Source organism: Marmota flaviventris, chromosome 16 (assembly GCF_047511675.1).
Source record: "Marmota flaviventris isolate mMarFla1 chromosome 16, mMarFla1.hap1, whole genome shotgun sequence".
In the NCBI taxonomy this organism is placed as follows: domain Eukaryota; kingdom Metazoa; phylum Chordata; class Mammalia; order Rodentia; family Sciuridae; genus Marmota; species Marmota flaviventris.
In genome coordinates, this window is record NC_092513.1 from 52,833,490 (window position 1) to 52,859,066 (window position 25,577).

A 25,577-nucleotide genomic window follows, 5' to 3' on the forward strand; every position below is an offset into this window, starting at 1 on the left:
TGTATTTTGATCATAGGAATCCAATTAAGGAACAATTCCCACTACCTTTCACAGGACCTCTTTGTGTCAAGGGGTATTGGCATGGAAGGGAGCAGTAAGGCCTTCCAGTTACTGTTCCTCAGGCTTCTTACCATCTCCAATGAGGACAAGAGTAGAATGGCCAGTCGCTTTCCCATCTTGAATCTGGAACGTATACGTTCCCTCATCTTCGTCCTGCAGCTTTTCCATGAACATTTCAATTATGCCAGTGTTTCGGTCAATATGCATCTTGTATTTCTTCAATGTGGAAAGATAAAGAGAGAAATCAGTGAGGTAGACATTTCACTTTGATGACAATAAGTCTGATGAAATAAAAATGAAGCCCAAGAATCACATTTTTAATATTATTTCCTGACAACCAAGCAAGTTCATTAAAATCTTGCACCTGGGAAAAGGAACATATTTCTTATATGAATACATGACCTAGATCAGAACTGATGACCGAATAATTTGAAATTTAATTTTGTTAAGTTTAAATGAAGTTTTGTTACTCTATGTTACAAAATATTGTCGAAAAGTTGTTTAAGATTCCCATTTTACCTTCCAGATTACACTATTTTTTAGTTAGCAGGGTAATATAAAACTCTAGGTAGCATGGGGGGGGGAACATCTTATCATTCATTGCTATATCCTCACCATCTAACATATTCCTGGTATATGGTAGGCAATAAATAAATATCTGCTAATAATATATGAATTAAAATGCTTCTAAAGCATTAAAATCAATTTGTTCTTAATGAACTATTTCATTCTTATTAGATTGTTTTGTTACATTGTTTAGACAACTCTTTTTCAGAGTGTAAAGGTAAATCTTAGTCCCTGGGTGTATAGGCACAAATTCCATAAATCTGAATTAATGAAGTTTTGCTATAAAATATATCCCAGAATGAAGGATCAGGTCTGGGACCAACTCTGTGGCACAATTCATGCCCCAGAGCCTCTTCTTGCAGGAAGTCAGTCTCCAGCTGAGACCAATTTTTACTTAGCTTTCTCTGACCCTAGTCTGCTTCTTTTACCCTCTTTTCTCCAGAGAGCACCATCCTACATCATGAATCAGAAACTATTTGAACTCTCTGGCTATGGAACTTGACATAAGGCAATATGTGTGTGCATGCATGGCTACATGTGTACATGCTTGAACACATAAAGTCTACATATGTGTGTGTGGATGATCACTCAATGGTTATGGGGGAAATGATTCCAACCATAATCTTCCTTCCTGTCCTCCAGCCAGGTGTCCTCATAGCAGTTGATGAGAACACTTTGGAAATGGGGAGGAGATGGACCCCAGTGGACATATGAGTGAAGGGATCTAGCTTTATACAAAGTTATCCTATATGTTGAAAAGTGCATACAAGGAAATACTATTCCTCACTAAAGATCTTTAAATGTTTTAAAATAAACAGCAATAAAAAGATAATAAGTTGCTAGTAATGGCCACAAGCCATATCTCCTCCCCACTTTCATTTACATTCATGACAGCACAGGAGAGGGCTACAGACCCAGAACCCCAAGTTCTTTAGTACATCAGGGCATTGGCCTAATCATAATTCTACTGATATCTTTGGGGAGGACAAATAAAGCTCAGATGTATTAAGTCTGTCTATAAAAACTAAATTTACATCAAAAGGAAAGGAAATAGCATTATATAGACGTACACAGAAGTATGGAAAAAAATCTCCAATCACGTACATTAAAAGTTGTAAGAATGTATGATCTGTCCTGAATCATTAAAGTGTTTCACAATAAGGATTCATTGCATTTTTAGCTAGAAAGGCAATGAAAGATATTCTTACTGCATTTTCCTGAGCCACTGAAACAAGATATTATTTTCTCCATGTAATGTATCAAGTCTGTTGGGGTTTCTGACACATTAGAAACTAAAGATGGCCTGCATCTTTTTTAACAGCTCATTAAAAACAAACAAAAAATGCCAGAGTTCTGGTTTTTGAAATGGCGAATACTAGTTTACATTTTTTACCAAGCTGTGGGAGTGTGCCGTGAATTCAGGAGAGGCAGCTCTGTTTCCCTGGGTGATTATACTTCTTGGTTTACCTGAAACAGTATTGATTTATAAATGTTGTCCTGGAAAAAAATTATTAATAGCACTCTCTTTCAATCTCAAAAGTGTATCAGTTTCAATAATACAATATAGTTCCTAAGTATTTCTTCTTCACATTCTTTTCACATACAAGAATGATTTAGACTCCACTCTACTGTAGTTTTCATAACACTTTATCCATGTTCTAGTAGGGCATCCTCCATGTGTTCTACAATGATACATTTAAAAACCCCAAAAGCATAAAACCTACCGGCCCTTCAAAAATTTCCTTCTCGTTAAATATGTAGTTGACTTTGGCATTGCCAGAGAGCTTCTCAGCCTGCATCCAAAACCGGACCTGACCTTTCTCCAAAATTTCAACGGCCAACTCTGATTTAGCTGGGACAGCTATGAAAAAAAAAAACAAACAAAAATAAACACAGTAATTATATTGGTAGCTGATAATAATGATACGGATTGTTGGAAGCGTGAAAAATTAGACAATGGGAGTCGGAAGTGGTGGTGCACGCCTGTAATTCCAGTGGCTTGGGAAGCTGAGGCAGGAGGATCATGAGTTCAAAGCCAGCTTCAGTAAAAGTGAGGTGCTAAGCAACTCAGTGAGACCCCTGTCTCTAAATAAAATACAAAACGGGGCTGGGGATGTGGCTCAGTGGTTGAGTGCCCTTAAATTCAATCCCTGGTACCAAAAAGAAAAAAATAAAAAGGTCAATGGGAATAGTGCTTTTGCAAAGCCCAGAGGCAGTGAGAGCTTTGTAGGAAAAACCTCAGATTGAGGGACAGGAAACCTGGGCTTTTACCCTCGGGCTGTCACCATGGGAAAGTTGTTCACCTTCACTGAATCACAATTGTCTCAACTGTAAAAAGGAAGAAGATGAACTTACCTCTAGGGACACATCCAGCTAATATCTGTGACTCTCCTCTATGGCTTTGGTTAGGTTTATTCAAGGGCAATGATGAGATCTAAAGAAGAGTTCTGCACTGATCCCAGGAGAGCCCAAGGTCTGCTACTAGCAAAGTGTGTGACATTAGGCTGGTTACCTTGTGTTGCTGGCTCTCATTTGATGTGTCTGTAAATGAATTGGATTAAACTAAATGCCCTAATTAACCATGATCATTTTCCATCTCTAACATTCTAAGGTTTAGTATCTTAATTACTTCAAATTATTTAGAAAGGAGTTACATTTGATTTTTTTTTCAAATAATTTAACTTACTTCAGGATTTTTGAAATGTTTTTTAAAATATAGATCTTAAAAAAAATGAATTTTGACTACACAGTTGGCCCTCCATATCCATAGGTTCTGCACCCATGGGATTCAGCCAACCATGGATCAAAATACATTGTTTTAAATTGCATTTGTCCTGACCACATGCAGATTGTTTTCCTGTCATTATTCCCTAAACAATGCAGCAGAACAACTGTTTACATAGCATTTGCATTGTATTTGGCATTATAAGTAATGCAGATAATTTAAATATGTGGGAGAATGAGGATGGGCGATAGGTGGAATATTATGTCATTTTGTTAAAGGGACTTGTGCGTCTATGGATTTTGTTATTGGCAGCGGGTCCTGAAACCAATCCCCCACCTATACTGTGGGAAGACTGTATACTCAGGCTGGTCATTTAAACCTATTCTCCTCAGTAATATATTACCTCATTTTAGTTCCAAGACCAAGCAAAATTATTCAGAGGCAAATAAATGAGCCACTATCAAGATGCTCTATCAAAATACAGCATAGCTTTCTTCACCTAGAAAACAGAGGAACCATATGGCATCTCTAATTTATACTAATATTGCTTAAGCCGTTTGAGTCTCAGTGACATTTTTTAATTTCTCACAACTTGGAAGTGTTCTCCAGAAAGGCTCCTCTGGCCGTGTTTTCTATCAGACGTGGCTCCAGGGCATACTTTGTGGAAAAGCTTGGCTGTTTCTCACAGTTTAGTAATCCTTAACTAGCTTTAGGGGAAATTATACCATTTATTTCTCTAAATTGTTCTTAAACTTATTTCAAAAATTTAACATGTGCTATATTTTAAATGACAAACTACCAAACTTGTATCAAATGCAAATTAACATTCTTCGTATTTACCCTAAATCTACCCCATCAAGCTTAAAGGGACACCTTTCCTTTGCATTGTTCCCTACCCACTACAAAATTCAGTCATGGGCTTGTTCTGGTTGAGAACTGAAGAATGCTCAGATATCATCTACTAAGGAGATGCACCACAGGGAAGAGGATGGGCTGTGGAGTCACACCGTCCTCTTGAACAGTTATTCTCCTCCTTAAACCTTGTGCTCCTCGCTTGCTGATGTGGATATGAAGTGCCCCTCGAGGCTGTTGAAGAGAAACTGAAGTCACATTAAGATTCTGTGAATAATGATCAGTGCTCAAGATAACCATCTTGAGTCTTCCTCCCCTAATTTTACTGATGAGAAAACGGAATCCCAGGAATGATTAGTAACATATGGGTCCTAGAGCTGTGGTGAGGGTAATTCCCTCTCTTCTGTATTCCTCTTGATTCCAGTTGTCCCCTGGTGTTCCAATGAGAGCAGATGTCTGAGAAAAGCAGATAATGGAGGGATCCCTGGGTGGCCAGAGCAGAGGCTAAGCTTTCTCCCCACAGAATGCTCATGCTTGCTACAAGTAAGTCTTGAGCACAGCAGGAAGTCTTCTAGAACTCTGGAAACCCATTCTGGAACACAGACCCACATGAATCATCTCAGAGGACACAGAGCAGACTTGTCAGGTGCAGGCACAGGAAGAGCCCATGACATGACTGGGGAACAGGTACCAGGGACAGACCACTTGGTCTTTCCCAGCTGTGTGCAACTGCTCTAGATACTTAACTTCTCTGCACCTCATGTTCTTTATCTCTAAAGTCAAGTCACCATAGTACCAACCTTTTATGGTCATTGTGGAGTTCAAATAATAAATTCTGTTTAAATATCCTATAAAAAGCCTGGCATACGATAAGTGCACTGTAAATGTTAGCTATTAGTATTTTTGTGGCTTTTTCTTCTTCCAGTTGCTTCCACAACATTCTCCAACTACCAATTATAAAATATAATGTGTTGACAAATCAGATTGTAGCAAGATATCTATATTTACATATATGTGATTGGGTAGGTCTGCATACATATATTATTTGTACCCAGAAAGGGTAATAACCAGTGCCTGCAAATGAGGAGAGATTCTGCAGGCTGTTGAAGACACTGAAGTGCACCTCCCCCTGCAGATAAGCTTTCTCTTCACACTGCAATTTAGTATCAATACTGGCAAGACAGACTGTTATTTTCCATTTTTAGCTTTATACATTTCCCCCCTTTTTCTCAGCTCTAAATTTCCTTCAGCTCTTTTCTCTGTCAGTTAATTCACATCCAGCAAAATGTGTTATTTGTAGGTCTAAGGCATATGCTTAGTGGCTTTCAAAATATTTTTTTGCCAACAGCTTAACATGGGACTTCACTGTGCTGAAGGATAAAGGAACACCATACTCTTACATTCTGTAAGGAAGATGAGACCATTTAAAACCTTATGATGATTTCAACAAAATGACTTAGTTAATGTGTCAACATTGAGAAGAAGTGGGTATAAGCCGAGAAATCATCAGAAGGGCTGCTTGGATCCTATCATCAGATTTCTGAAAATGTTCATGTAGTGACCTCATTGGTGTGACATTGGTAGGCGAGAGAAAAGTGCTGGAACCATAATATTTACAATGCTGTATCAATGGGCAATGAAAACTCCTTTGGGTAAGGGATTTGATAATTGCATTGAGAATTTCACACATTTTCTGTGCCCACCAAGCTACTACAGCTAGTCTACAATAAAGGAGACTAGAGTTTGTTGCAACCCCCTCTCCTAGCACCAACAATTAGAGACTGTAGGCTTATTCAAAATAAAATACCTCAGTTTAAATGACAGCAACATCAGGCAATTATGGCCACTGTCTCCAGTTTCATGCGATCGCTGAACTCCAAGGAGGCCCAGGCAATTTGAACTCAACAGTGACACCCTGTCCTGTCTTTTTTCATCTCCCTCCTTTAAACTGAATTTAAATGCTGTGGAAACCAACGGCTACCTAGACAATCCCGGTCCTTTGTTGTCTGACTAACTAGATTAGTAGATGCAGCTGCTTCTCTTCATTTCTATCAGCGTTTGACACTATGAATATTGGTAGAAAGGAGAGAATTAGCAACGCAAGCACCCTACATGCCTCAGAGACATGCGGTAGGTGATATCAACTACTCTGATAGCTATTCCTGGAAAAGAAACCAAGGTCTAGGAAAATGGAAATGAGCTGCTCAGGTTCACAGGGTGAGCCCAAAGTACAGTAAGAAGAGCATCCAGGCCAGACCTTACCTTCCACACTGTTTTTCAAAATTAACTTTTAAAACATCACTCGGGCTATTATGTTTCCAGTTTAATGGTGGATAAGAGTACGGATGAAAATGGTTTGCTTAATGCCATGAGGCTGATTCTCCAGAACAAAGTCTGCACCCTACATTCATGTTCCATAAGCACTCCATTCTGCAGCTTTGTTAACAAGAGTTCATCTGGAGAACATCACGGCTGAGACCAATAGTCACCAACGCTCAGCCTCACCATACAAAAAAATAAAGTAAAATAAAATTCCTGGGGAATATAAGAGTAAGTAGGTTCTAGAGCAGTATTTTTTATTTTTATTTTTGGAAAATCACAGCCTCCAGTGAGAGTTTAAGGAACATTCTGGATCTTCTCTCTAGAAAAATGCACATATGCAAATACATAGCTTTGTCCACAGTCTGGGATAAGAATATAATTTGGGGGATGTCTGAAGCTTCTGTATTTGTGAAGAAAAGATATCTTTAAGTATTAAGGAGTTCCTTTAAGTTCCTAATTTAAAAGAATGAGGGTATTTTGTTACTATTTGTTTTCTCAAGCTCTATGGTGTGCCTTTCTGGATGCTTTAGTACTGGCAGTGGGTAAGAGATCCTGTCAGGCCTGTGGAAGCTTCTGAGTGTTATTTCAGACTCCTTTCTCTTCTCTTCGGTGTCAACTGTGGAATTTAATCTTTCATGTAGAAGGTGCTTTATTTAAGGGTGTGTAAGTAGTTCAGAAGGATTCTCTTTCTGACCAAGGCATCTTTACCCTATTTTCCGAGAGTATAAAGTGGTAGGTGCTATCTTTAGATTGTCTTTATTTGGAGGTATGATTCTTCTACTAAGTGCCAACATCACTTAAGAGAATATTAGCTTGCCTACAGACATTAACGAATTTATCTAGAAGAGATATAAATGATTCTAAAATATGTAGGCAAAAAGAGAAGAACTTAAGTGCTCAGATGTTATGCCTATGTATCCTGACACTTCTGTGAAATAAAGCATAGGATATATTTTCTATGTTAGTATCTTAGTTTCTAAGGAAAACAAGAACAAGGGAAAAAGTACCACTTCTAGAAGGTGGTTCTGTAGCTGCTTATCTATTATTATATGTTCTCAAGAGTGTCTTTTTTTTTTCTGTGATACTGGGGATCGAACCATGGGCACTGTAACACTAAACTACACCCAAAGCCCTTTATTATATTTTATTTTGAGACAGCTTTTCACTAAGTTGCCCAGGCTGGGCTGGAACTTGAGATTCGCCTGCCTCAGCCTCCTAAGTAGCTGGGATTACAGGTGTGCACCACATACCTGGCTGAGCCTCTTCTCTGGATCCCATCAGAGCTGCCATTTGATTTTATTGCAAAAGTTGCCCCCTGGTAAGATTGCTAACATCTGTGAATGTATTGTGCACACTTACTTGGGAACTTGTGCTCGTGGCTGAGAGCAAGTAAACGTTTCAATTCTGTAGGGAGAAACCGAAAACAATTACACCTTGAACTACTAAAAGTCACTTGAGACTAACTGAGAAATTAAAGCAACATTAGAATTGTGACTGAACTGATCTTAAGCTTACCTTCCTCATCTATTACGTAGCTTGATGCTATCCCGTCAGTATCTGTTACATCACAGGAGTAAATGCCCAAGTCATCCATCCCGAGGTCTTTAAAGGTCAATTTTGTCCTGCAGAATAAAAAATATACATATATATATTTTTTAGAAATGGGGCCATGCCAGGACTGTGGGCCTGTGTTTCTCCCTCTCTAGGCATCTTTGTGGGTACTCTTTTCATTTGGAATACTTGTCTTTTCCTCCTTGCTGAGCTGAAGCCTGTTCATTCTTGATGTCTCAGGTTAAATGTCATTTCCATTTAGAAGACTTTCCTGACCTCTTTCCAGGGGATGATGGTGAAGGAGGTGGGGCTAGTACAAATCCCCCATCTCCAAGCCATGCTTCATACTAACACACATCCCGCATAAAGACATTTCACTGATTAGCCTTGCTGGGGGGACCTAAATATCTCTCCCATAGTACAGAATGTGCTATGGATATCTCTGGATGCTTCTCTTATGATGTCCCCTGTTCTTCCTTTTCTGAATTTATTATACAGTGCTAGTATTGTCAATCTCTGTGCCTCCAGAGACAGGATCTGTGACTGTGGTATCCTTAGATCCAAGCACCTTGTCTGGCACATAACATGTTGCGTGAATAATGAAAAGACCAATGGTCTAGTTCATTATGTCTTGTAACTTGGCAAACTTTATCACTAGTCTGTGTTTAAAATCAACCAAACATGTAAATGTTAAGTGCACAAAGTAGAAAAAAATATTATAGTTTGATTGCCTTTTCTTTGACCAAACGTATTTGACTTCAAGAATTGTGGAAGGTACTTCATGCTCCTATAGTGAAAAGGAAACCCATCATTAAAATGGAAACAATCCTTACTTGTTGCCTTTGCTTTCAACTTCTAATCGTGGAGAGTCCTCAGTGGATATGTAATCTTTGGACCAGGTGAATTCTGACTTTGGAGTCATCTGATCACATTCAAAGTTCAATGAAATGACTCCATCATCATCCACATTTACAACAACTTCTTTGGTTCCTAGAAGATCAAAAAGAAGGTACTGATACTTTGTGGCAGCAACCAACCAAGTGAGAATTCCTTACCTTGGAATGTTTTACTTCAACCTGAAAGCAAGGTCCTGAGCCTGGCAAAGAAAGAGGCCCAATTGATCACTGTGGATGGACATTCTTGCCTTAAAATTCAACTCCTATATTGTAACACAGACTTAAATTAACGTGCCGTGTAGGTAAAGTCAACACCATGAACAATGTTGATTGGCCAGGACCACGGAAAAATTGGCTGATATGACAGGTGGTACAATTAATTGTGGGAGTGGATTGATTACAATAAGGAGACAAGACTGCCTTGAGAAAAAGGAAAACTGACTCTCAGGTCCTAATTATAACTTTTGCTTCAATAATATCCATATCCAATAAGTCACCAGGAAAGGATCGAAAGGGACAAAGAAACTAAAGAGAAATTGAAGGGGAGACAGAATAAGACTTGCCTATGTTCACATGTTGGGAATTTGTCAGTTATTTTAGAATTGAGAAATATATGGGAACTTATTATGTTGATCATATAAACATAAATCCATTTAAAAATGCCCTTCTGGATTAGAATGTTAGCAACCTAGAAAGGCTGTTATTGAACAGCATGAAAATTTAAATAGAAATGAGTTTCAAGAGATGCAGTATGTTTCAAGAAGACTAGTGTGTGAATTTTAAAAGAAAACAATTTGGTTAGTGTTTTCAGTTATTTTATTCTTTTGAGAGTTATAATAAATTGCACCTGTCTCTAATATCACAAATCAGAAAGAGTTTGTACAGATTAGAAAACATTCGCATCTATGCCTAAATCCAGTTTGAAAAAAGCAAAACATTGTACTCAAACTTATATACTCATTCAATTGTCAGCCTGAAATTGGTTTGTTTCAGTATGTTAAAAAAATTATAGTCCCAGAAAGGTATGGCTTTATTTTATTATTATTATTATTATTTTTTGGGGGGTGGGTGGGTACCAAGGATTGAACTCAGAGGCACTCAGCCATGGAGACACATCCCCAGCCCTATTTTGTATTTTATTTGGAGACAGGGTCTCACTGAGTTAGTTGCTTAGTGCCTCACTTTTGTTGAGGCTGGCTTTGAACTTCCTATTCTCCTTCCTCAGCCTCCCAGGCTGCTGGGATTACAGGCATGCACGACCGTGCCTGGCTTATTTTTAAAAATATATTTTAAATTTTTCCAATACATATCTCACAAAGGAATGATGTTTTCTCTTCCGACTGTATTGTAGGAGTCCAACATCTTGGTCTACCATCAATAAAACTTGTCAGTGGGAAAAAGGTGTCAAAATCCTCTGAGGGGAAGGCCAAGAGGAAATGTGTGCCTGAATTGTAAGTAGCATGAGGAACATGATCATGGTTTCTGAATCTGACAGATGACCTAATGAGGATTCTTATGAATGGCAGTGTGTGCTTCAACTATCAATCTCCACAAAGTGAGAAGTTTAGTGAACACTAGCTCTAGGAGATGTTTAAAATTTCTTCAAGAAACAAACAGGGGCTGGGGATATGGCTTAGTGGTAGAGTGCTTGCCTAGCATGCACAAGGCCCTGGGTTCAATCCATAGCACCACAAAAACAAAAAATACAAACAGGATGATTTCCTATTTGGCTATATAAATAACCTAAAAAAAATGATCAAATAAACGTTTAATTGTTCCTTAAGTGAAACATTCACTATGTCCTTTGTAAAGGGCTTAATCTACTCCATAGTAAGTTGCAGACCAGGGTTTATTTCTATTATTGATAACACATGACCAATCCTCATATTCCTTTGTTGTAAAATAAATATTGAATAAGCATTCTTATTAAAACTTCAGAGAAGAGTGTGGTGGTTTACATCTGTAATCCCAGTGACTTGGGAGGCTGAGGCAGGAGGATTGGAATTCAAAGCCATTTCAGCAACTTAGCGAGGCCCTAAGCAACTCAGTGAGACCCTGTCTCAAAGTGAAAAAAAAAAATTAAAAAAGGGGAGGGTGGGGAGCTGGGGATGTAGTTCAGTGGTTAAATGCCCCTGGGTTCAATCTCTGGTACCAAAATAATAAATAAAATAAATAAATAAAACTTGAGGGAAAAAAAATGAACACCAAAGAGCGTTGAGGCTTAGTGTTATAATACACAGTTTGCATGGCTGAGTTGCTGTAAGAATATAAATCAAAGATTTTTTGTTTATCTGTATTGTTATGAAGAGGAAAGAAGTCTTAGGTGTTGACTAAATCTTTCTTGATTTTTGCATACTATCTATTTTGGAAGCATAACTGCTCATATTAATCATTCATTATCTTAGTTGTAATCCTTCTTAAAAGGGAGTGAATCATCCACATTCTTGCTGTTCAGTGTATTAAAGGCATGACTTGAGTTTACAACATAAAAATATTGTTTGGGTTAAGAATCTTGATGTTGACTAACATGAGAGATTGGATTTTTCTGCCAACAAAGGAGTCATAAAAGTGAAAGAATATGGACAATTCCATTAGCTTTGCCTTTTTCTCAGTTCTGTAGATAACCTTTGTACTATAAAAGCTCACCCATTTGGCCTCTTGCCAGAAACCAAGAAATAAGAAAGCATGTCTCTGCTGATGTGACAAAGTCCACTTGCTAGTGTCCTGCACACACACTGAAGAATTCCATAGATCCTCACATGGAATCTAAACATCACTGGAGAAAATTCTAACTAGCCTATTTTGTTAGTTTCCCTCAGTAGATTAAACTAAAAAAAAATGAGAAGGAAGTAAGAAGCTACTATCATTGTAAGGAAAATGAGAACAAGCCGGAAAACTAAAAAACAGGCACAAAGACATTATTTCGTAGAGGGATGAATTGCATCTCATTCCAAAATGACATCACTTATTGCAATACTGCTCCATAAATAAGGTTGGTACTTGTGGCTCTGAGCCATACAGAAAAAGGTAAGTATGATTCAGCAGACTGCATCCAAGGAGACTGAGAAATGCTCACTGAAATGTGGAACCTATTTTTAAATAATTTCATCAAAAAAATCTTAAAATGACATTTTAAAGCATGGAAGTATAGAACAACTGGAATTTAAAACCATGATTTGCTGAGGTTTCTGAGCCAAATTTGGTCCCACACCCAGTGTGACTTGGAGAACAGGATAGCCCTGCTTAGCTGTTGGAAAATATAGAGCTATCTTAATGAAGTATTCTGGAAAATGAAAATTTTAAAAGTAACTGGTTGATCTTTTGTGAAAATATGAAGTAAAACCAAAGAAGTTACCTATTTTCCTTTTAAAATGAAAGATAGTATTTTTAAACAATATTCTTCTATTTTTTTAGTTGTAGATGGACATATAACCTTTTATTTATTTATTTTTATGTGGTTCTAAGGATTGAACCCAGTGTCTCACACATGCCGGGCAAGTGCTCTGCCCTTGAGCTACAGCCCCAGCCCAAAAGATAGTATTTTTTAAGTTTCAAACAATAGATGTGGAAAATTAAACTGACATTGCCTTTGGGAAAAAAAAGACTCATCCTTCCTTCTGGGTTTATGAATAGAGAAAAAAAGTGGTTTTGGAATTTTTATTTTATTTATTTATGTTGTGTGTGTATGGTACTGGAGAAACCCAAGGCCTTATCCCTGATGCTCTACCATTGAGCCACATTCCCAGCTCTAGTAGACACTTTAGAGAAGTTACTTGGGACAACAAGGAATAAATGTGAGAAAGCAGGAATTTAAAGCAAAAATATATCTTTTGAAAAATTTAAAAGTAGGCAAAACAATTAAAATATGAAGTTGGAGTTTTCTTTCATATGGATGTGTTAGACTATAGATTTCCCTCTCTATAATAAGAGAAGTGGAGTTGGTCATCTGGAGGGCCAGTCTTTCCAGATACTAAAATCTAAGAGTAATTAACAATATAACTCCTTAAGTAAGGGGTCCTGAATACATAAAAGGCAAAAAATTCTTTTGCAATTTTACAAAGACACATGATATTCAAATGGATGATCTTTTATATAAATGCTAGAAAAACCAAAACCAGTGTATTAACCTATAAAGCAACAATGGCATTTCTAACATGCCCCAGGCTAACTCTCCAGATAACACCTTAGGGAGATTAAATTTGTACAGTGTTGGAGAAAAAGTCCAAGAGAAAAGTATAGCTGTAACATTCTCAAAAAAAAAAAAATTTTTTTTTTTTTTTTTAATGACCCAGGGTTTAAATGAGCTTGGGCCAAGAGCTGAGGTAATGTCAATTAATTCATGGCTGATTCATTCTCTAAGTTGATTAAAGTATGAACAAAGTGATTCAGATACTTAATGGGCAGGAAGCAAGTTTGATGTTCTACTATCATCTTAAAGGAAACCTAATGGATTCCTTCCAGACTAAGGTTGTCCCACTTTTTACAGAAAAGTTGGGCTTGAAAAGTGAACTAAAATTTGTCATGACTTACATTTTCTAAAAAATGATCTTTGAATCTGTTCAAGAACATGAAGAATGCAATAAAAGAGAGATTTTGACTTGCAAAAGAGTTATAAGAGTTGTCCCTAGTCAACTGCTCAACCCTTAACAAAGCCCTAATAAGGACACAGGAATATCCAATCACACAAATGGTATCTTAGCAGTCTTCCAAGAGCCAGGAAGCCCCAGTCTGAACATGAGTTAAGATGTGGCCCAGGGTTACTATGAGCTTTTTGAAAATTAGCCAACTCTGCCCTACTTTTCTCTCATATAAATTTTTCTTTAAAAGAAAAAACATAGAATTTAAAAGGTGAAATAAAATCTCTGTAAACTGCCTTCTTCTATACTTCCTAATTTGATATGAGGCTTTTTGTCTCATATTGTTTAAAGTCTTTTATGTCAACATTAATGTATTGTTTTATATGCTGTATAGCTATTTGTCCTTCTCCACTGTGTGTGTGTGTGTGTGTGTGTGTGTGTTGTTGTTGTTGAGAAAAACCTAAAGAGTGGCTAGAGTCAAGCATATGGAAGTGTACTGAGATGCCCCGTTTGTGGTGAGGATTGCTGCCTGACCCCCTGCATCCCTTACTGGATGTTTCTTTCCCAGTCAGTCCATCCTTTATAACCAGGACATGTATCACAACATGCCCAGGGAGAAGTGTACATACTGAGTCACATTCACTGGCTAAACATAGTTGTTATTCATTATGTTTTTGTTTAGTAGATTAACAATATATACTATACCAGGTACTATGCCAGACTCTCAGCATATATACAGAAAAGATACAGCTCCCTATTGGGAAGGTGCTCAGAGTCTAATGCCTACTTCTTGAGCCTGGTTTCAGACTGGAATCACCCAAGGAGTTAAACAAACAATAGGCTCAGCCTTAGAGATTCTGACTTAATTGGTCTGGGTAGCAATACTTTTGAAGTCCCTGGCATGATTCTAAATTACAGCCAAAGTTGAGAACTACTGTCCCAGTAGGTGAAAGATCTATTAGTAAGCACATTTTAGGGTGGGTTTCTAAAGGAACCAGTTGAGCTCATTGCTAGGAGTTGGGCTGGCTTCCTGCTTCAGAGTCTTCCAAGACTCCACCAAGAGGCCCCTGGGTAATTAGTAGCTTTCTCAGCCTTACCAAGCTCTGGGCCAACCAATTGTTAGACTCTGGGATTGTAAAGTGCCCTTCATTACTAGGATGTCAGCTCAATCCCAACTCATTATTCCTTCTGTAAATGTATTCTGCTGACCTGACTTGTTCCTCATGACCAAGTGCTAGCATTCTGTGACCCATTTCTTTCTTGGGACCCTGCCTGGTGTTCAGATTCTTGCCCATCACCTGATTCTCCTGCCCACTGCAGTTTTCTCCACTAAGAATACCTGCAGCCTGTACTGCCAGCCTGTTGCCCTCCTGATCACCTGCCACACCTTGGCAGGTCTCTCTCTTGGCTCTCATATGATCTGTCTGTCTCACCTGGCCTCTACCTCCATCCCTTGGCCTGATGCAATCAACCACAGATACTGCTTTAATAATATCAAATATCAGATGTGAATGTCCTTTTTGGTACCAAAAAATCTACCCCAAATATGATTCCACCTATTTATAGGCTTCTTTAGCTAAAGGATTTCATGGGAAAGCATGACATACTTTGTAGCAGTGGCTAGAGTACATCTACTTACATATTCTTTGACTTCAAAGGGAGTTCAGTGATCCGAACAACCCCCAATGGATTAGGTTAACTTTTAAATGGAATTCAGTTACACTTGAGGTATCCTGTTAGAAGTATTTGCAGTTTGCTGTTACATGATAAGCTTGATTTTCTATCTGAAATTTTAATACTGGATACCAGAAGAAGTTCTTCTGAAACAGTGATCTAAGTTTTACATCCCAAATCTTGAAATTGATAACATGCCCCTACACTCCATCCATTCTAAAATAAATACATGAGAAAAAGTCATCTACTGGTATTTAATAAAATTACTAAACATAGCCAATTTTGGGCTATCTATATGCTTTCACAGGGACTCAAAAAACCTTGATACCTGGTTTATAGCCTATTTGGCTATGGAGATATATTATCCTAGCTCTCTCATCATACCATGTTGTAAACTCTGCTGTCGTTATAAGATTGTAAACTAGTATGCAGTAAAGATGACACATTACTCTACCCCCAGGGCCCACACAGCATCAAGCAACAGAAGGAATTCTAGAAATACATGTTGCAAGAAAGAATGTGCTTGTTGCCCATAAAACAAGTCCAGCATCACTGGAGTTTTGGTGCTCCTGCATGGGGAAGCATCTTGGCTTTGTGTGTCTCAGGATTCTTTTTCAGACTTCGAGCCAACGACTCCTGAACCCATCTATATGGTGCTGCTTAGTGTATACCTGTCTGCAGCTGCTGGTTGGAGTTACATTCTGGGAATGGAAGGGCCACAAAAATGACTTTGGGGACGGTCTTCCAGATCAGTGAAACAAAACTCGCACTCAGAGGGTCACAGATCCTTTCCTGGTGTCAAAATTTCCCTAGTGATGACACTGTTAATTTTATGCCTGGTCATCTGCCATTCTGAGGCTAGAAAAGAATGAATAAGAAATTGCTTTGTGCTTTCTTTAATCTGATTGGGAATCTACAGGTTAAAGTGTGCTTTTGATTTACCCATGACTAGACTAGTAGGAGTTGACTCATCGAGTAATCTAAATGTCGTTATTATGAGAGTGTAGACACTGCCCTTGGGTCCTCACATATGTCCATTTGGCACTTTTAATATCCCCAAAGTTGACAAATGAAGGGTCCTGTTTCTATAGGAGTATATGTCCCGGTGTCCCTTGTACATCTACTTTGACCTAGTGTATCTGTTCCTAGCATTTTTCTGCTTTCTCCTAGAATTTTGCAATGGTTACTTACTTGGAGTGTGGCACTTTTTCCAGACACCTGCCATACTTTTGTAAAGAAGGTCACCTTTGTCAGACTCATAGCTACAAACTAGTTTTCTAAAAAATATTTTTATTAGTTGTTGATGGATATTTATTTATTTATTTATATGCGGTCCTGAGAATTGAACCTAGTGCCTCACACATGCTAGGCAAGCGCTCTACCACTGAGCCATAATCCCAGCCCCAAACTAGTTTTAAGAGTTACCGAAAATAGTTATTAAGATGAAAGGGGCAGATGGTTCCTGAAAAGGTATACATTGTTTATACTTTTTGACTGACAAGTAGTAAAAATAGTTTCCTATGTTTACATTCTTTGCTCACTGGGAAAATAAATATTACATGATGTATCTGCTCTTGGTTCATTTCAATTCTGAAAATAAGGAAAGACTAAAGTGAAAATACTTGAACTAGGATGAATAAAAACTTAAAAATAACTGGTTAGGATTTTTTAATCCTGTTTTGCTTTCAATGCTTTCTTTTATGTAATTTTAAAGAACTGAAATACATAACTTTAAAAAAGACAAATTGAATGATAAAAAAGAAATAGTTATTATAGAATGATCTGAAACTATAGGGACAATGAACATTATAAAGTTTGTTCTCATAATAAAGGAAAGACTGTCTTTTCCTGCTCAATCCCAGCATCTCTTGAGTCTGGCAAGTTGAGGGCTGTCTCAGCTCTGCAGACCATTCAGACAGGACTGTTGTTAGTTTAACCCATGGGTCAGCAAACTGTGGCCTGTGGGCTAAATATGGCTTGTTGCCTCTTATTGTATGGTCCACAAGCTTAAGAATGTTTTTGTATTTTGAAACAGTTGAAAAAAATAAAAAGAAGGTTTATATTTCAAGGCACATAAACATTATATAGAATTCAAATTTTATAATTCATAAAATGCATATTATTCAATGCATATACATCACGCACATAATAAATTTTATTGGAACACAGTCCTGCTCATCAGTTTATATATTGTCTATGGCTGCTTTCATGCCATGGCAGAGTTGAGTAGTTGTGATAGAGACCATAAAGCTGTAAAACAAAAAAATATTTACTATCTGGCCCTTCACAGAAAGTTTGCTGACCCTTGGATTAACTTAATAGCTGCAATTCATTTAAGGATTGTGCCAGTTAACTGGGCCATTTCAGCTTCCCCTATAATTGGGAGTATCTTATGGGACATAATGGCCGGGACATAATGGAAACAATTTCCCAGGAATTTTTGCTTGGAAGAATTGGTCCAGGAGGCATAATTTGATCCAGAATTTCTGTTATTTATTTTATTTTATTTACCGTGCTGGAGATTGAACCCAAGGCCTTGTACATGTTTGGCAAGTATTCGACCACTGAGCTACCTCCCCGGCCTGAATTTCCTGTTCTTAGGTGTGAACTAAAAGAGCCCCTGGATAATTTAAACCTGGTTCATCCCTATTCCAAGGTACTTGTGAAGAAATGAATGGTCCTATGCTAAGGTCATACATCTCAATTTCTTAGCTAGCATACGTTGCTGATTTTGAAAATCGGGAAAAGAATACAAAGTCAGGTTAAATGTTAGTACCCTACACAGAGAAGATGGATCTTTTTCTTTTCTTTGCAGTGATAGGGATTGAACAACCACTGAATTACATCCCCATCCAAGATGATTGTTAATGAAAAAGTCAATGCCCACCTGGACGGGTCTCTGCCACAACGGGGCCAGCGAGGTCAGATGGCTTGCCAACACCAGCCTGGTTGATGGCTCGGACACGGAACACATAGCTGACGCCCTCCTTGAGGCCTTGTACCTGGAAGAAGCAGATGTAAAAAGCAGTGGATGTTTTAGTTATTTAAACAGATGTGTTCTTCCTCTGTAATAACCATTTAGTCACATAGTACCAAAGACACAGGACTCGTGTTCTAGAGCTGATTCTGTCTGTGACTAATCACTCCATTAGCAGACTCTGGACTATCTTCTGTCTAGACCAGCCATCAATAGCCAAGGAGTTTCCCTTCCAAATCTGATGATCTACCTTCTTTTGATAATTTAATGGCTTCCAACAAAATACAAAATGGTCATAATAGTATATATGCTGCCCCCGCTCTTTTGAGATATTCCAAGAATAATTCAGATGAAATTCTTGGCAAGAGAGGAGAATTAAAAGCATGGATCACTGACACTTTCCATTTGCTTAAAAGCATGTTCAAGTACTAGAACAGAAAAAAAAACAAAAATCGTCCCTGTAAATCAAATATAGGTATTTCTTACTAAACAGACACTAACATAATTGTGACTTTAAGTAATTTGTGAATAATCAAAGTGCATTAAAATTTTAAATCCTCAAGCTTTTAATCATCAAAGAGACTTTTTCTGAGAACCTACTTCATATTTTTTGTATGTGTGTGTGTGACTTTCTTTGGATTTGGCACTGCATTTATAATTTCTTTCTCTGAGTTCTGAAGTGCATTTGTAATTTCTTTCTTTCTTTGGATTCTGCATTTACACTCTATTTTTGTATGACAGTCCCTCTTCATATTTTTTGTGTGATTTTTGGGGGGATTTGCACTGTAATAATAACGGTATGATTCCAGTACTAATAATACTATTAACACTTTAAAAAAAATCATCCTTTTATTTTAAAAACACATGACATTTAAAAGTGATATTGTATTTTAAGAAGGAATTTATCACACACAGAAGCCATAATTTTCTACCTAATCCTGTGATGGAGATCAATATCCCTAACAGGATTTAAATCAAACAGTGCTGGAATACATTTATTCAATTAAATGAAGGATTTGGGGCTGTGTATTTAAATGAGTCATGCATTAAATTGTTAGGTTTTTAATCGATTTGATTTTATTGAGCTGATGACAACAGAACATCACTATTTATGTAGTGATAGCTTTCCCTCCAATGAATGGATTTTGAAGTGAATTTCAATTTGTAAATGAACTTGAACTTAGGCACAGGCTAAATGCATAGCATTCGATATGTTTAAAATCCCATGTTCATAAATAATACCAGTAAGCTGCGAATTTCCAGAAAGGAACAGAAACATTTCCTTGTTATGATAAAATAGGCCAACTGCCAGATGTCTGACACATCTGCACCTGCTGTGTAGGTGATGCGTGGCTGAGGCAGGTGTCTGCAACACGTGCAGGAAGGAGGTCTATAGTCTAGTGTCTGATGCGACAACAACACACCTCCACATTTCCAGTACTCCAGGGATGAGAACCACTGGCCCCAACAGCACCACAAATACATAGTCTATGTGACCTGTGTACACTTACTCTTCTTTCCTTGGGTTTTCCCCTTCTCTATAATTTCCAAATTACATCCCCTTACCTTTTCCATCCAATGTCCCCCACCCTTTCCAATTACTCCCTTCTCACCACCTCATCTCACCAGGTGGTAATTACCAATAAAAAAAAGGAAAATGAACTCTGTCTGGTTACATCCTTTTGGTGTGAATGCAGTATGTAAATGACTGAATGACTGTGGTGAAGTCACACTTCATTGCAGGTAATAAGCAAGGGGCTCATATTCCTCAATAGTTTCTGAGGCCCTACTGTAGATCTGGGGGGTCTTCCAAGTGCTCTGCCAACAACAGAGGGAAACATTCTTTTTGGGACAAGTGAGCAAGTCAGTGGTTACAGCACAACAATCTTTGGCAGACAGAGTTAGGAACTGGTTTGGTTAGGATACACTAGGGGAATCCAGAGGGCAATGACCCAGGCAAGGGCAAGGCAGGTCAAGCAAGAGCTGAGTGAACCCGTGCTGCTAATCTCCAAGAGCTCATGAGAGTGCAAGCATGAGGCAGCAGGTGAAGTGAGTCAGGATGTGACTCAAAAGAGCCCAGTTTCTATGTTCTGGTGTGACCTCTATAAAAACAGCTCCCTAAAGTGAAAAAAAAAATTTTTTTTGAGGTAGGAATAAAAAAGTCACCTTTTGGGTAAGTTGAAGCATGGAGGGAAAGGACGCGGATAGAAAGAGCTGGTGGATGTTTTGCAAAACTAGGCTGAGGAATTCAGCTTAAATATCACCGACTGTTTCAAGCATCATAAAATTCCTGCAATTCTAACCATTGCCAAAAGGAATCTTACCAGGAGCCCAATATTTGAAATAAACCAAAGCAGAGAGAGTGGTTTTTTTCCCCCCATCTTTAAAGTTAATAGTAATAGAACACTTTTCCTTTTTAGAGGATAAAAACATGCTCTAAAAGCATTCTCTACCTTCAGGTATTTGTTTTTAATGGCTGCCTCATTGAGTCCTCGCCATTGGTCATCTTTGGCATTGGTCTCCTTAATGTCCACAAAGTAACCGGTGACTGGGGTCCGTCCAGAGTGGACAGGAGGCTTCCACTGCAGAACCAGCGAGTTTTTCCTGACTTCACTATACTTAAGACTGTGAGGTGGTCCTGAGAAAGAGAGAGAAGGGAATGAATAGAAATCATAAGGTAAATCAGAGAACTCAAATATGCAAAAATTTACAAGTACATTTAAGGTCTTAAAGCTGAATCTGATGCTGTGTGTGTGTGTGTGTGTGTGTGTGTGTGTGTGTGTTTTAAATCTAGCATTCCCATGAAAATAGATATTTAGTGGTCATTTCATAGCAAATTTCCACAACTGTTCTACATCAATTAAGTTTTTTCATGGAGGGCAGGTGGGTAAAGATACTTCAAGGTGCCTGTAGGAGCCTGAATTAAAACTTCCCATCATGCTGTCCTTGGACCTGTTAGTCATCTTTATCAGAACAGGCTAGTTTAGTTGCAGATTCAGTTTTAGGTTATTTTTGAGTGAAACTCCCCTCAATCTCAAATAATTTGAAGAAAGCAAAATAGTTTGGTGGTATTGGTAACTGAACCCAGGAGCACTCTACCACAGAACTACATTCCCAGCCCTTTTTTACTTTTTGAGACAGAGTCTCACTAGTTGCTGAGGCTGGCCTTGAATTTGTGATCCTCCTGCCTTAACCTCCCAAGTTGTTGGGATCACAGGCATGTGCTACTGTGCCTAGCTGAAAACAACTCTATTTGATGGCATATAAACATAGACAGTAATTGAATGAATATGAATAACCACCAATTGGAGGGAATTCTCACAAATGGGTAAAAAACAAATGACAGATTATGGTTTATAAAAATAACTTGCACCAACATAAAATAGAATCAATCCCATGGTCCCTGAATCTGTGTGAAATATTGTTTCATTCATCCCATTTACCCAAGTAAGAGAAAGCTCAGAAGCCTAGTAACTTAATACTCTCTGAAGGGAGAAAGCCAAGATATGTCCCTTGGGCATGCTCTTTGCATTCTTAGGGGGAGTCCAAACTACTATGTGATCGCCCATACCTTTGTGTGACCACCAGCTGCTACTTAGGTGGTATACTTATTTCTTTTCTTTTTTAAAACTAGCAACTGATGTCTCATCATCCAATCAAAATCACCTGAAGTGACTCACAGTGACCTGAAAGCAGCTATAAACACAAGATTGTGTTTATGCTTTGGCATTTTGCAACTAAATGGTCAATATTTGTTTGACCATTTACCTCGACTCAACAGTTTCAAATACACATCATCCTTGTCTTCCGATATCTTGTATGGAAATATATTTAAATATTCCACCATATACCTTACACTAGCATGGCGTATTCTATCTGGCAAAGGGTTTTAATGATCATGATCTTGTGTTACCCTTAGAGCTCGGTGAGGCATCCAAGTATGCAGCACTATCCTACTTGAGGGAAGAGAAACTAGGTTCTGCTGCTTCCTAACATCTCTTGTCTAGCAAAAGGAAGACCTATTTTGCAGTCCTGATTCTGTCATTTACCACCTGTGTGACCTTCCGTGCATCATTTAACTTGAATCTCAGTTTCTTCATGTGCACAATGGAAAGAAGATACAACATTCTTTTTGCTATCTTCTATAAAAACTCTGGATGCATAGCTTATCCAACACCAAGTCTGGTTGTCAGGAGAGTGGAGGACTGCCTCATTTGTTTCTTGTTCAGAGTGCTCACCCTACAACTTTTTTTTAAAATCAGCTACACCATTTTCTATCAAAACATTTTCCACAGGCATGCTTAGAATTTCTAAGACTCTGGTCATTTGCATTTTTACCTTTATTCAGGAATTGCAAGACTTTGAAAATAGATCCACTTTTGTGTAGGTGGCAGAAAGAACTTAAGAAATATCTGCAGGCATCGAGGGGATGTAAGAAAAGGCAGTTTATATGCCTTATAGTATTTGCTGAAGTTGAGTGAGGCCTTAAACCTCTCTTGAGTGTCTCTTATAAACTTTCCATTCACACTTGGCAGAGAAGTGATGCAGCTGGGGGCTCACTGGGTGAAGGTAACACGATGGTTCTTCCAGGACACAGGGGTTCAAGTAGAGGAAAGAAGGGAAGGCCAGGGATAGGGCTGCCATCTACCCTGGATGCCCTCACATGGCCTGGGGCACTAATGTGGTCTATTTTGATGCTATGCCAGTGGTTAAATGTGCTGCATATCAAACCCCATGGGAAGATTTTAATCATCCTGGGACACATCTGAAGTCAGTACCATTGGAAACAAAATGAAATCACGCATCAAACACATCAGCATTGCTAGTTGGAATCTTAATGGCTTAGCAAATTTGTTTGTATTCAGTGATTAAACTTATTCAGTCTTACAGCTCTATAAGAGGTGTCAACCTAGGTGAGTCGTTCTGCCTACTTCCTGTTTTCTTTCCTCCCACCTTCAGCCACCTCCCTGTGACCACCTGCAAAGGAGATTATTTTCCAGTCAAATTTGAGGGGGGTGGGGAAGAAAGGGAGGGAGGAAACTTGAGAAGTCACCGCAGAGGGTCAAATGGAGAGAAGAAGCAAGACTTAAGTCCCAGGCAGGCACAATATATCCATCTACATAACACAATAAACAGCTGGGAAGAGGGAGGAGGACAGAAAATGAGGAGGAGCAGCCACATAGACTGGGTCTAGAGAGAGAGATTTGGGGAGTTGATAAATGAGAGGCTTCAGAGCACTGGGAAACTGCATAATGAGGGATGCAAGAAGCTTTTCAGAAATTTTGTTGTGGGAATTTGAATTGGATGTCCTTTAATGGCCTTTAAGAAGCAAAAGCAAAGATTGTGATTTCTTTTAAATGCTTACTTAGCACTCCAATTGTGTACTTCTGTCAATCCTACTCCAAGCATAGTTTGAGATATAGGGGCTCTGGGATTTATTTGGAACACAATCTTAGGAATTGATTCTCAATTTTATATTGCTATCCATTTTTTTGATATTGTTATAAAAACTTTAGGTTAGCATGAGGGACTCAAGAGAATTATTTTCTCTTAAATGTAGTACTTCAATTGAGTCTCATGTTGTAGGTTCTGTTACAAGAAACTCCAAGCCTCAGTACCGAGGCAGGGTGTCCTCAGTTTACCTGGAACGGCAATGGTCCACTCTTCACACTTGAAACTTTCGCTAACTGCTGAGGGTGCTCCCAGTCCAGCGATATTCATTGCGGCCACTTGGAACTGATATACCATGTTTTCCTTCAAGTTGCTAATCTGCAACATCAACAACATCACAGTGAGGGAATGTATCAGGATTGTGTTTTCTTGATGTTTAACATTTTATTTATTTACCTCCTGTCTCAGGAATATCCTATGATGACCTTGTTTTATTCTAGTTGTTCAATGTTTTATTTATTTATCTCCTTGGGTTGGATACACCCAAGGGCGGCCCTTCGTGAGTCACAACATTTTGTAATCGCCTCCCTGGGGTGTAGATGAACCCATGACCTGCTTATAGCCTATAGAATATGCTATAACGTATTAGAGTTTCAATCCTTGTGATTGAGTCATTGAGTCCTTCTCCATTGTCATATTACAAAGGAGAAGGGATGTTAACAGAAAGAATTGAGGTCCTTAATCAGCTGATTTTGTGTTAATCAAAAGAGAAATGATCCTAGGTGAACCTGATGTAATCAGTCAAGAACTTTAAAAATGGGGCTTGAGCCCTTCCTGAAGCAAAATTTGTCCTTTTTCTTTAAGAAGAAACAAGTAAGTGACTAGCATTTGGAGTAGGGAAGCATGGTGGAGTCCAAGCCTTTTAGCTCTATAGTTTCAAGGAAGTGAATTCTGCCAACAGTCTGAAGAAACTTGGAAGAGGACTGAAGGCCAACAGGCACCCAAATTGCAGCCTTGTGAGAACCTTGTCAGAAGACCCAGCTAGGCCTTTCCCAGACCCCTGACTCATGAACACTATGACATTAGAAAAAAAAAAAAAAAAAAGGTTGTTCTAAGCCACAACATTTGTGGTTATTTGTTATGTGTCAATGGAAAACTAGGGCATGTATAAATGAAAAATTAGTTCTAAGTCAGGAATTACAATACTAAAGTTCTTATTACACTTCTGCTGTTTACTGTGTGACCTAATATTTTCTATATCCATTGGATGGAATGGGGTTCCTGCAAGGGTAAATGTAGATGACAAAGTAGCAGATGTGAAAGCATTTGCAGAATAGAAATGATGGAATATGTTGGTGTGAAAAAGGTTTGTAGGAGAAGTACATCACAGAACATGTAAAATGTGACCTGGAAAAAAGGGAAAATTCAGCAAGAAAAAAAAATAATGAATGTGTTTAATTGAAAAATCAGATGCAAAGGAAGATAATTTGTAAACTGAAAGAAAATCAGAAGAAATTATAAAGACACCACAGAAAGACATGAGGATGGGAAAGAGAGAAGAGTGATTAATAGACATGGAAGAGAGAGCTAGAATATCAGACATATGTTTAACTAAAATTCTGGGAGAAGAGAGGAAGATGGGGTAGCAACAATATTCAGGAGATAAAGAATTTTCTAAAGAGGTCTTTCTGAAAAATTCAACTCACAGATTGAAGAATCCTTCCCCCAAATTTCTAGGAAGATACATTTTTAAAAAATATTTACTTTTTAGTTTTAGGTGGACACAATATCTTTATTTTATTTTTATGTGGTGTTGAGAATCGAACCCAGCACCCTGCACATGCCAGGCGAGTGCACTACCGCTTGAGCCACATCCCCAGCCCTGAAGACACATTTTAAAAGACAGATACTATTTCAAATGTAGTACACAAAAAATGAAGTGAAATATTAAAGCTGCCTAAAAAATACAAATTATCCTCAAATGC

The 25,577-nt window shown here is 38.2% G+C and overlaps 1 protein-coding gene across 2 annotated transcripts in view; it reads right to left on the minus strand.

Annotated features, from left to right (window-relative positions):
• The window catches only part of Myom1 (myomesin 1), a 135,250-nt gene that overhangs the window by 20,533 nt on the left and 89,140 nt on the right, over positions 1–25,577 (minus strand). For both annotated transcript variants that reach the window (XM_027942916.3, XM_027942915.3), the window contains 8 exons: positions 23,844–23,970; positions 20,655–20,839; positions 18,112–18,226; positions 8,911–9,067; positions 8,042–8,148; positions 7,886–7,930; positions 2,352–2,488; positions 132–276 (listed from right to left, as the gene is read on the minus strand). In XM_027942916.3, the coding sequence (XP_027798717.2) occupies positions 132–276; positions 2,352–2,488; positions 7,886–7,930; positions 8,042–8,148; positions 8,911–9,067; positions 18,112–18,226; positions 20,655–20,839; positions 23,844–23,970 (1,018 nt within the window). The remainder of the gene's footprint in view (positions 1–131; positions 277–2,351; positions 2,489–7,885; positions 7,931–8,041; positions 8,149–8,910; positions 9,068–18,111; positions 18,227–20,654; positions 20,840–23,843; positions 23,971–25,577) is intronic.